This window comes from Leopardus geoffroyi, chromosome D1 (assembly GCF_018350155.1).
Source record: "Leopardus geoffroyi isolate Oge1 chromosome D1, O.geoffroyi_Oge1_pat1.0, whole genome shotgun sequence".
NCBI classification, from domain to species: Eukaryota; Metazoa; Chordata; class Mammalia; order Carnivora; family Felidae; genus Leopardus; species Leopardus geoffroyi.
The window spans coordinates 5,398,376-5,411,912 of record NC_059329.1 but is presented as its reverse complement, the minus strand read 5'-3'; the positions used below and the strand labels follow the sequence as shown (position 1 = coordinate 5,411,912).

General features: G+C 38.4%; 1 protein-coding gene across 1 annotated transcript in view; it reads left to right on the top strand.

Moving 5' to 3' along the window:
• GUCY1A2 (guanylate cyclase 1 soluble subunit alpha 2) overlaps positions 1-13,537 on the top strand; it is a 338,126-nt gene that overhangs the window by 217,672 nt on the left and 106,917 nt on the right. Inside the window, exon 6 of the mRNA XM_045482650.1 lies at positions 7,565-7,708. Within this exon, the coding sequence (XP_045338606.1) occupies positions 7,565-7,708 (144 nt within the window). The remainder of the gene's footprint in view (positions 1-7,564; positions 7,709-13,537) is intronic.

The window sequence follows — 13,537 nt, the reverse complement described above, 5'->3', positions numbered from 1 at the left end:
AGCTCCAATGCAGATTTGCTAAGGTTTATACCAATTAGGGATGAAAGTGTTCAGACATCCCAGGACAGGCTACAAGTTCAGGGTCTTCTTTTGGACAAATTCTTAACTGCAGAAACAAGGTGATCATTAAAGAGTATGATGAGGTCATATCTTCTGGACAGGTGTCATTTCTTTCCATTTAAAACATAGGATCAGCACTGTTTGCCCACCCCCCCCCCCACCCCGTCCTTCATCTACAGGAGCAGGACATCACCTATAGCTTCTTCACCTTCATCACTGCCTCAGACCACAGCCTCCCAGAATCTGACAAAACAATTGTTATTACTAATGGGAAACTATAGCCCAGTTCGTACAGGAGTAACTACCCTGTGAAGGGAAATCAGACCACATTCAGCAGGGCAGTCCATGGGGATACTCAAGCTCTTTGGGTACTCATGTGGTTAACGCCTGCCTTTGGAAATTGTTCTCGCCCAAGATTACCTGCCATCAGTTGTCGGACCTCTGTTTGGCCAACTGTGGTGTTGTGCATGTGCTGGTCTCTGTGCTCCATCAGTGCTGTCGTCATCATTAATGTAGCTTTTGTGGACATGGCCATCATCTGTCTAAGCCAAGGAAATGATACTAAAGACAGCACTGCCTTCATCTCCATTGCTTGAATCTTTGTGTCAAGGCCTTCCCGCCTGCTTCTGATGTAGGTACTTAAGAGTCATATTGGAAGAGGATCATTGTATCTTCAAGCCCCACAACCACAAGAACAATGAAAAGCTAGGTTCATGTTTAATGTCTGGCAAGTTTCTCATCTTCCAGTGGATAACGCCATGGCCCCAAGACCTGTACTTGGCCATCAACACCTGAATTTTCATCTTTGGCCAGGAGCCCATGTCACCCACCCTGCTGAGTATCTGGAAAAACAGGGACATAAACAGTGGAGAGCTGCTGAACTTGTATGAGGTAAAGGATAAAAGTAAGGGACCTCTAAATCTACCCAAATCCAAAACTTCCCAGTAGCTTTTTTGCTACTGATAAGTCTTCATGAAGGCCTGTGCCATGCTCTACCTTTTCTAGTCAGTCTTTTGGATAATCTGTGTCCAGAGCACCAGCAACCCCATTTTTTGGTTTCTAGGTGACAGGGACCTTCAGAACCACCTGTGGACTGAGGCTTCTTACCAACCACTGGAAACCTCTTCCACCTCCCTTCCTTTCATTGTCACATCAGGAACCATACCTGATGTCGGAGAGGTGATTAGGCTGGCAGGTGTGGCTCTATCCTCTCAACAAGAGTGAATAGGGTGTCCTTTCTGGGAATCACGTGTTCTTAGCCACAGTCAATGAGCTCATGCAGAGTGTGGCATGGTTCTCAGCCCCCTTTTGCCTACCTGATCATGACCAGGTGACAAAGTGCTCTGTGAGATTCCAGGAGAGAAAAGACATATTCATTTGTAGACTTCATCTGCCTCCAACTCATTCCAACATCTCTCTTCTCCTTTCTGTGTCTCTCTCAACTTTTCTCTCCTCTTTCTGTTTTTAATGACTTGAGGGACCAAAACCAGAAAGCAAAACAATTAGAAAGCAGACTTTCCAATTTGCTTCTCCTCTTGATGATACCTAGAAGGAGAGAGGGAGGTTGTTCAGTAAAATAGGCTGCCAGAGCTCTCTGACCCTCTATTTTTATGCCCCTCCCCCCACTCCACAAGCTTTCTTTTACAAGTCCTAAAGTTAAAAAGAAGACAGACCAAGGATTGTGGGATTGAAGGACTGAGGTGGGTGTGAATCCGTAGGACAGAGATTATTCATTGCCCTGTTATACACAGTATTCTTTTAGGCTAATCCTAGGCCAGTATCACCACCACTACCCTTCCCCATAACACACACAAACTCCTTTCTCCTTACTGTGCCCAAATTTCTAAGAAACCTTGTAGATATTTCTTGAGCATTAGCCTGGAGGGGATGGAGAAGAATGTTACAGGAGTGAGATCCTATTAAGAACTAAAATAAACTCTTTTAAATGATTACTTTAAAACTAAAATAACATTGGGGCGCCTGGGTGGCTCAGTCGGTTGGGTGTCCCACTTTGGCTCAGGTCATGACCTCGCAGTTCGTGAGTTTGAGCCCTGCATCAGGCTCTGTGCTGACAGCTTGGAGCCTGGCGCCTGCTTCAGATTCTATGTCTCCCTCTCTCTCTGACCCTATCCCACTTAGGCTCTGACTCTGTCTGTCTCTCTCTCAAAAATAAATAAACATTAAAAAAAATTTTTTTAACTAAAATAACATAAATAAAAAGGAAGAGTGCACAGCTCTGTGCACTCCTTTATTTCTACACCTCCTTTATTTTTGGGATAATGTGAGGGTTTTTACTATCAAGGGTTGAACAGATGATATACAGAGATGGGTAAATTGTTTTAGTTTGATAAAAGCATCTATAATAATATGTGAGGCAATAGTCATACATAATAATTTTAGTGCAGAAGCCTCCTATGTTCAGAAAAGGATGTGAGCAGTCTTTTCCACCTCCGTGAGTAGTTCAGCCATCTTTATTCTTATCTAGTACCATTCAAGAACAGGTCAGAGATGTCAATGCACTACTAATAAATGAAATGCACTACTTTAGGTAGTTTGTTGTATTTAAAATTATATGTAAAAAACACCAAGGCAATTGTAAAGGACAGAACATAGTCAACTTTACGGGCAGTTTTTTTTTTTGAAAGTTTACAATTCCCACTTGTTTATCTGGTTTAACTCAAGGAAACATCCTTAGGAGCAAATGTAATTGGTATATAATGTTTTCCCTTTTTCTGCTCCCGTGAAGCAAAATTGACTAATGTTTTTGGAGGGAACCCATTAAAATTTGCATATATACTTAATTCTGCTAAACTTGCATAGATCAGAATTAGATGAAGGGAGAGAAGAATAGAACTTCCATGGAAAGATGCATGGCTAAGGTGGTAGCTAAATGACCAAGATTTTTAGGTTAAGATGCTGAATATATCTGTAAGGAAAGAAAAAAAACATCTTACAGATATATTACCTGCAGTCTCCAGACATCTAAGTATTTGAAAACTTTTAAGCTATTACCTATTCATTCATGTGCATACAAGTACTACTCACCAAATATTTCTGATTCGTGTCTGGGCAGAAGGGTGGTTGAATTTTCCCATCGCCTTTGCACTGATCATGGTCATGTGACTTGCTTTGGTGGATGAATCTTGAGAAGCTCTATATGTCACATCTGGGACAAAGCTGTAATGGCTAGTGCACGGTTTGTCAGAACCTCTTTATCTCTGCCATGGCAACCAGGACCAGGTGGGAAGGTTCTATTAGCTTTTGTCCTAGAGTAGAGAGACACAGCACATGTTTCTCCCCTCTCCTCCAATCCCTTAACCCACATGAATTTGTAGCATGAATCAAAAATAAGCCTTTGTTATTTTGGGGCATTCAGATTTTGAAGTTATATTGTTATTGCAGCATACTCTAGCCTAGCATGATGAAAACATCTTTTAGATTTTTTCTATATGTTGGATGTTTATGAATAATTGTGAGTTGCACAACTTGATACAGGCCATTGTTTTTTGATGTCTATCTCTTGCCTAGTTTTTCTCAGTTTATTTATTTATTTATTTATTTTGAGAGAGAGAGAGAGCACGAGCAAGATGGGGCAGGGAGGGAGGGAGAGGGAGAGAGAGGGAGAGACAGAGAGAATCTCAAGCAGGCTCATTGCCATTAGCTCCAAGCCCAACACAGGGCTGGAACTCAAGATTGTTGAGATCGTGACCTCAACCAAAATCAAGAGTCAGACACTTAAGCAACTGAGCCACCCAGGCATCCCTTGCCTAATTCTTGATCCTATTGTTTCTGATAGGTAAACAGACTTCAAATATTTGGAAACTAAATACTATAAAAGCTTACATGATCATGTATAGATTTTCATGTGAATTTGTTATATTGTGTACACATTTATCTTGCACTTTCTTAGAATTCTGTGTCATATCCATTGGCAACTGGTCCATATCCATACTACATTACACACTGCTAAAAGAAAAAAGTACAACATATAACTAATCTGTATTCTTACGGTACAAATTCTAGGAATACACATTTAGTGGAACTCAATCAACTTTAGCTGAAAAGATAATGACGATGACGGCTGATGAAGAGGAGGATAGGGATTTCAAGAAGAGATAATGCTTCAGGAACATGCATGTTTACAGTTCACTGTAAAGCAATTCAGTTTGTACAAATAATTGACTGCCTATGTGTTCTGATATCTGAAAATCAGAATTTAGTTTCAAAGTTCATGGCTCACAACATGTGGTATATACATAGAATGGAATATTTCTCAGCTATAAAAAAGAATGAAATCTTGCCATTTGCAATGATATGGTTGGAGCTAGGGGGTATAATGCTAAGCAAAGTCAGTGAGTTAGAGAAAGACAAATACCATATGATTTCACTCATGTGGGATTTAAGAAACAAGTAAGCCAAGGGGAAAAAGAGAGAGAAGCAAACCAAGAAACACACTCTTAACTGCAGAGAATACACTGATGGTTACCAAAGCGGGGGGTGAGTGGGGGGGTCAGTGAAATAGGTGACAGGAATGAAGGAGTACACTTGTGATGGGCACTGGGTATTGTATGAAAGTGTTGAATCACTATATTGTACACCTGAAACTAATATTACACTGTTTGTTAACTGGAATTTATATAAAAATTTAAAGTATATAGAAGTACAAAAGGATGAAATAAATAGGATTAGCAGAGGACATTGTGTTTTCAGGGGGAAATGGTAAACTGACACATTTTAGACATTCATTATTTACTGGATGTCTTTCTCAGTGGGAATTCTTTGGGGGAAGTATATTTCAGTCCTTGGAGTATAACCTTTCCCAACTCACAATGCATTGTCTTTCTTTTCTTACCATATGATTTTATTTCCATTTCTCTGGCACAAGAAAACAGGTGAAAATGTTGAACTTTATGATAGGTCTAGGGTATTGGGAGTAACTTTAGATGCATATTTTCTGAAAAGATTTTGGTGATCAAGTGATCGTTTTGGCATTCCTCGTCTCATGAGCTTAACTCTTCTCATTATATTCTCTAAATAAGTGCCAACAGATTTTATGCAGTACATTTTTTAATACCCTATTGTTAGAATGCACTCACACAAAATCTAATTATGGCTATTATATCTTAACTAATAGCATATTTTATAAGTTTTGGTAATTTATGATAGAAGCATCTCCAATCATTCAGAGGCAATTTTTTTTTCTATACACATCTATGTGGCACTCATGAAATGAGCAGTGAATATGAACACACTATTAGAATGATTTATTATAATCCTGATAAACATGGATAAACATGCATAAATCATGATAAACATGATTTATTTGTTTATTCATTTGGTATATATTTACTAAGTAGCTATATTTTAGAAACCACTATAAGCATTAGGAATACAGAGGTGAAGAAAACATGGACCGATTCTTAAAGAGCTGCCATCAGAGTTGGGGATACATCTTGATTATAACCTATGATGAAAGCCATAGCAAGGAGGTGTGGGAAGTGCTGTGGAAACAGAAGGAATGGTTGGTTGTACTAAGAACCAATGGGGAGACCATGGAGGGATTCATAGAAAAGGCGATATTGGAATTGGACATTTAACATGATATTTTGTCACTTTCCTCTAATTAAAATGTTAGAACTATTGAGGAGTTTACCTCCATATACTTTTTTTAACTGTTTTTATTTATTTTTGAGACAGAGAGAGACAGAGCATGAGTAGGGGAGGGGCAGAGAGAGGGGGAGACACAGAATCTGAAGCAGGCTCCAGGCTCCGAGCTGTCAGCACAGAGCCTGACGCGGGGCTCAAACTCATGGACTGTGAGATCATGACCTGAGCCGAAGTCGGACGCTCAACTGATTGAGCCACCCAGGCGCCCCATCTCCATATACTTTTTAAATTTGAGAATGGTTGACACACAATGTTAGATTAGTTGTAGGTGTTCAACTTAGTGATTGGTCAAGTTTATACATTATGCTGTGCTCACCATAATCTAACTACCGCTTGTCCCATTACATCGCTATTACAATGTCATTGACTATATACCTTATGCTCTTTTTACTCCCTTGACTTATTCCATAACTGGAAGCTTCTATCTCCCTCTCCCCTTCATCCATTTTGGCAACACCTCCATCCCCTTCTCCTCTGGTAACCATCAGTTCTCTGTATTTATAGTTCTGATTCTGCTTTTTGTTTGTTTATTAAGATTCCATTTATGAGTGGACTCACATGGTCTTTGTCTTTCTCTGATTGACTTATCTCACTCGGAATAATACCTCCTATGTCCATCTATCTTGTCTCAAATGGCACAATTTCATCTTTTTTTTATCTGTTTGTCTGTTGATGGACCCTTAGGTAGCTTTTGTGTCTTGGCTATTGTAAATAATGCTGCAGTAAACATAGAGATGTGTATACCTTTTCTAGCTCATGTTTTTATTTTCCTTCAGTAAATACTGAATAATGGAATTATTGGATCATATGGCATGTCTATTTCTAATGTTTTGAGCAACTGTTTCTTTAAAAAAGTATTATACTTTTTCCATACTCTTTTCCACAATGGTTGCACCAATTTACATTCCCACCTCCTTTTTCTCTACATCCTCACCAATACTTGTTACTTCTTGTCTTTTCAATTTTAGCCCGGATGGGTGTAAGGTGATATCTCATTGTGCTTTTGATTTGGACTTCCCTGATTGTTAGTGATGTTGAGCATCTTTTCATGTGTCTGTTGATCATCTGTATGTCTTTCTTGGAAAAGTGTCTATTCTGGTCCTCTGCCCAGTTTTTAACTGGATTAGTTTCTTTAGTGTTGAGTTATAGGAGTTCTTTATAGTTTTTGGATATTGGCCCCTTGTCAGATATATCATTTGCAAATTATCCATAGTATACCACCATATACTTTGGATAATTAGAGAACTTTCCTCTGAACATAAGTTATGTATCATGCTATATGCTTTAGAAATTTAAGAATTTTAACCTGGGGTAAATACTTAAAAGATTTAACAAAAGCAATGTCTATTCAGAATGGATGCTGACAATAAAATTAGAATAGGGTCTGAAAAGACTCTGACAGTGCCTGTTACCTCTTTAATTGTAGGGTTATGGATGGGTTTTTGTACATCAGTTTCTCATCTCTCAGATATAAATAATATTGAAAGGTTGAAGGAGACAAGAGGATAGCTTTGTAAAAGGTCATTATTTGAAAATTGTTCACACAAAATACTGGCAGTTCTGTTTTTGTGGAGGATAATTGTTTTATGTTCCAGTTTTCCCCAATTTCAATGATCATCTATGGTGATAACATTGATGAACAGCCCTGGAGTGAGATGTCAGTATTCGACAGCGGCTGTTTGCAAACTCTGCTGTGATTACACTCTGTTGTCTAATTGCTTAATTTATTGATGTTTTGCTGACATGTTTTCAGCAACATTTGTGATTGCAGATAACTCATCATTTCTCCTCTGGCTCATTATCATATGTTTGCATTTGGTTTGTCTGATTGCTGCAGGTGGAAACAATAGGTGATGCATACTGTGTTGCTGCAGGACTCCATAGGAAAAGCCTCTGCCACGCTAAGCCCATTGCTCTCATGGCCCTGAAGATGATGGAACTTTCAGAAGAGGTGCTGACGCCTGATGGAAGACCAATTCAGGTAACCTTCTCTACAATGTGGTTTGAGTAGTAGCATGCCTTTAACTGAAGGGGGCAAGAAATTCCCTTTTGAATTCTACTTACATGTCCTACAGATTTAGACAAGTAAGGAGGATGAGGCTTAACTAGAAAAAACTCATAGAACACCAGGAAAAGAACAAATGGAATAAGATCCAAAATAGGAAAAGGTGTATGAAAGGCTAATTGCCATGGAGAAAACAAAGAGCTAAAGACAGACTAAAGAAACACTCATTGTCAGTTACCAACTCACCAACACCAAGCAAAGATGGTAGTAGGAATCAGGGTCTCAGACATAATCCTCAGAAGAAAATGGAGGACCTGAACACTTACTTTGGGTAGTGTACAGGTAAGTGTTCCTGATAAAACCTCAGCACTCAGGGTTACCTGTGCGTGTTTTTAATGTAGCAGAGCTTGAAGGTCGGAGCCCAATAACTAAGAAAATTTAATCGTGGTGGGAAATGTAGCTCCTGGTATGTTGTACTCTTTTTGGTACTGATGCCTCTCTGCAGTCTAACGTCTACCTCTAAGAATGGATGAGATCACCTACCTCTAGTCTTTCCCAGACCCAGTGGATCCCAGAAGTATTGTTACTGTGACTTCTTAGAAACCAGAAATCATGTATTTGGAGAAGTAACCATGAATGTAAGGCAGCCCTTTTATAACAGCTCACCAAATGTGAGTTTAAAATAAATAGAGAAAAAGAAAGCCTCAAAATGTGGTACAATCCTATTCCTGGAGTTAGGGCAAATTAGATATTATGAGTGTCCTTCTGACTAAAATTATTGAAATGCTGTGTTAAAAATATTTTTAAAATATTTAACACTCTTTAAGATTTCTAAAAACTACTAAGCACCTCACTGAACTATTAGGAAAGAAAAAATGTGCCAAGAATGTTGTGTGTGTAGATTGACAAAATTTCAGTGGGGAATTTAAATTCATTGCTCTGTCATGAGAAGTGATAGTAGGAAACTAGGAAACATTACTTCTTTCTGGAGGAAGTCAACTTCAATCCCTCTTGCAAAGAAGATCCATATCTTTGGATATTTGAATATATGGATATCCGTATCTGGGGACTGAGTGACTAATACTAAAAACAAAATAAAACAACCCCTCACCTCCCCCACAAAAAAATAACCCTAAACCCACACGTTCATGAAAGAAGTCAAAGTATTATAGGTAAGAACCAGTGGGAACAATAGCTAAGAAAACAGTGAAGTGTTATCAGATTATCAAAATTTTCAGACAGAATCAAAATGACAATGTTTCATATAATTAAGAAAATAAAGAAGAAGCTTAAAAACACGAGACAGGAACAGTAGATGTGAAAAAGAACCAGAGAACCCCTAAGTAATCAACATAATACTTAAGAAAATGGCCGGTGGATGAATTTAAAAGCAGATTAGACAGAGCTGAAGGAAAAATTAGTATACTGAAACCTAGAGCTGAAGAAATTACCCATAATCAGGTTCAGAGAATTAAAAATGTCGAAATATGAATAAGATAATGTAAAATATAAAATAAGTGGGAGGAATGGAGAACAGAGTAGGAAAATATATGCTCCGTTGGGGTTTCACGTGGAGTTACAGAGGGAATGCAAAACAAGGAATTTTTTTTTTCTGGAACAGTAAAAGACATCAATCAGTTCTCAGACCCAGTAATCCTAAGGGATTCTACAAAGCCAAATCATAGGAATTCAAAACTGAACATGTCTTAATAATTCTGTAGTGTGTCAGAGAAAAGAGGGACTTGATACATGACGAAGGTGAAATTGATCTGTGGGGAAAGAATGGGCTATTCCATCAAAGGTTGGAGGACAACTGTTTATCCATGTGGACAAAAGTATTAAAACTGGACCTGTACTTCACGAAGCTATACAGAATGTAATTCCACCTGGGTTGAATGTGAAGGGCCCCACTATAAGGTCTTAAATTTATAATTTGGGAGTTTTAACTCAGCATAAGGAACATTTTTTTTTGTAAACTAGTCAAGTCAAAACTTATCAAATCATACAGGAAAATAGGTGTAAATTTTTCTACACTGAAGTTAAAACCTTCCTGCTTATCAAATAACACCTAAAAAGAGAAAAAGATAACCACAGACTAGGAGGGTTTTTTGCAACACATTTAACCATTAAAAGTATCTTTGGTTAACCTCAGGAGTAACGGGATGACTATATATCGGTAGCACCATCCTGTAGCATTTCTACCTACTAGTTTGGCACAACTTTGAAGCTCTGACACTATCACAGTTGGTGAGGATCTGGAGCAGCAGGAAGTCACACACAGCTGGTGGGAGTGCGCCGTCCCAAGTATGGTATATTGTGTGTGCCTTAGTTTGTGCCTTCCCTACATCCCAGTAACCTCGCCCCTAGATGCTTGCTCAGGGAAGAACGTGTTCAGGTGTAGCACAAGTCACAAGATTATTCACAGCAACACCTTGATAAGAGTTTCAAACTGGAAATAACTCAAATAACCATCTAATAGAAAGGATTGCCTGTGGAAAAAAATGTATATGAATGTGTGTATGTGTAGACACACACACACACACACACACACACACACACACACACACACACACACCATACACTTGGGAAAATGAATGACTTCAGCTACTGACACCAACAAGGGTGAATGTCAAAAACATAATCTTGACCAAAAGAAGCAAGTCAGAAAAGGAGGCTGTAGTCTTATCCCACTTAATTAAGTCTCAAAACTGGGAAAGTGGGAAAAAAGATGTAATTTGGAGGTATCTGCATTGATGGAAAAGGTGTAAAGGAAAAAAAAGGGGGTGGTTACTACAAATTCAAGATGGTGCTTAACTGCAAGGGAAAGGAAGAAGATGATGGGAAGAGAGAGGAGGCAGGAAGGAAAGTGCAGGTAGGATTGTAGTGCAGAATCACCCATTTTACTACTGTTCTTTGATGTTTACATATATGTTTACATTTGGCAGTTTTAAAAAGTGGAAAGGGGGCGCCTGGGTGGCTCAGTCGGTTAAGTGTCCGACTTCGGCTCAGGTCACGATCTCGCGGTCCATGAGTTCGAGCCCCGCGTCGGGCTCTGGGCTGATGGCTCAGAGCGTGGATCCTGCTTCGGATTCTGTGTCTCCCTCTCTCTCTGCCCCTCCCGTGTTAATGCTCTGTCTCTCTCTGTCTCAAAAATAAATAAACGTTAAAAAAAAACAGTGGAAAGAGAAAGGGTTTTCTCACCACTCTCATCAGCAATAAAAATAGGAAAGCATGGAGCATTCAAAAAAATAGTTTAAGTCCCCTCAGGACATAATTATCCAGTTATTCAAGTATTGGAATGGCACTTCTACCACGGCCAGGAAAACAAAGTAATGCTGTCTCAGATCTGCTTCAAACTGCAAATATACACAGTCCAGACTGAGTTCCTATAAGTTCTTAAATTTTCAAGACTACTAGCTGGGCAGTCTTATCACTTGGGATTGTTTTTCTATGTTGGATTTTCTTTTATAGGAGATATCATGTTTGTATTGATTCAGCCTTGTCAAAGCAAACTTAAATTACCCTAGAACAAAACCAGGGAATCATGTGTTATGGTGTGCTCCTCCATATTTTTATCTGTGGTATGTAACATTACTCTGTCTTATGAATCAGATAGTCTTATTAAATCAGAAGAGGAAATGTCTATAAAGATTTAATAAGAATGCAGAAAGAGAATTCAAAATCATAAAACCACTTTAATAATTTTAGCTTCATTACTTATTCATATTATTTGCGTGGTTTGAGATTGTTTTTGGCATAGTAATTTGACTTTGAATTGGCTTCTAAGTTGGTGCCATGGGAACATTTCTAAACTTATTGAAAGAATCTTTTATTAAAAATGCTTGGGTGTGCGGCGCCTGGGTGGCTCAGTCAGGTAAGCTTCTGACTTCGGCTCAGGTCATGATCTCATGGTTTGTGAGTTCAAGCCCCGCGTCGGGCTCTGTGCTGACAGCTCAGAGCCTGGAGCCTGTTTCAGATTCTGTGTCTCCCTCTCTCTCTGACCCTCCCCCGTTCATGCTCTGTCTCTCTCTGTCTCAAAAATAAATAAACGTTAAAAAAAAATGCTTGGGTGTGCAGTAGGGTTGATATGTGATCAGCTGATTGTTTACTTCAAAGTATGTAAGTTTAGGATGCTTAAAATTTAAGCTATTTAAGTTGTAATACTTCAAAATAAAGTTCCCTCAAACCTTTCATATTTTGAAAAATTAATTGATAATGTGTACATGATTTTATAAGTATTTCAGGCACCTCTCATTACAGGAAATAGGTACCTGAATTATCAGTTATAATTCCTTGAAAGTGATTGGTAATATCCTTGAATCATTAACTGTAAAATTGGTTTAGTTTAAAAATTTTTTAAAGTAACAAAAGAATATAGTATTTCAGTTATTCATTTTATAATATTCACAGAAATTATTTTTTATAAATACTCTACTGAGACTCACAAGCTCATTCCACACTGTAGCTACAAAGCATACACAAATATGGTCCATTTGGAAAAATAATCCCAAAGTGACTTTAATTAAGCCTGCTTTCATAGAGGGAAGCAAACCCTAAGAGACTTAGCCATAGAGAACAGACTGAGGGTTGATGGAGGGCGGTGGGTGGGGGATGGGCTAGATGGGTGATGGGCACTATGGAGGGCACTTGTGATGGGTGCTGGGTGTTGTATGTAAGTGATGAATCACTAAATTCTCCTGAAACCAATGCTACGCTATATATTAACTAATTAGAATTTAAATAAAAATTTGAAACAAACAAAAAGCTGCTTTTAAAATTAATGATTAAAATTTTTAATATTTTCTCAATATGGTGTTTATTCTCCTGGCTGAACTTGTAGAAATGTCAGCATTATGCTTATTCCACTCCCCCGTGCAGAGGAAATCTGATTTTTCTTACATCTTAAACTTAACTCTTGAAGAAAAGTACTATCAAATTTATATTCTTTGCCCTTTGTTTGAGCTACTATATTGTGACTTCACTAGAAAATTGTATGATTGGGGCGCCTGGGTGGCGCAGTCGGTTAAGCATCCGACTTCAGCCAGGTCACGATCTCGCGGTCCGTGAGTTCGAGCCCCGCGTCGGGCTCTGGGCTGATGGCTCAGAGCCTGGAGCCTGTTTCCGATTCTGTGTCTCCCTCTCTCTCTGCCCCTCCCCCGTTCATGCTCTGTCTCTCTCTGTCCCAAAAAAAATAAATAAACGTTGAAAAAAAAAAAAAAAAAGAAAGAAAATTGTATGACTTCATGCTGTTCTTTAACCTTGTGACCCTAATCTTACCAAAGTATTTTGAACAGTTTTTAAGGCTGAAAGGCTTTTACTAATAATTTAACCACTGTTTGATTAAAATAGCAAAATATTTATTACTGCTTGTGCTTTATTCCTTAGAAATAAAAATGTGGGTAGGAAAGAGAAGCTGCGTTGATGGACTGGAGAATGTGATTATATAGATTTTAGAAAGACCAGTGGCATTTTCACGATTTCAGGCTTTTGAAGAAGATTGAGTCAGCGTATCCAAATATCTAAGTTTTACTTCTGGACTTCAGTTTTTAAAAAATATTTGCATTGAATTTCATCACACAGGCACACAAATTCAAATTCGCTTCATTAGTTTAGAGAACAGTGCATTTTATATAATGAGGCAATTATACAGAGATTGTGAAAGAGAGTTTAAAAAAAAAAAACAATGTGTAATCATGTTGTAATACTAATGTGTTTAGCAATCTTAATTGCAAATCCGGGAAATGCTATGAATCTTCTCTAACCGCCTAGTCCAAAGGCAGGAATATTAACATACAATTTATGTAT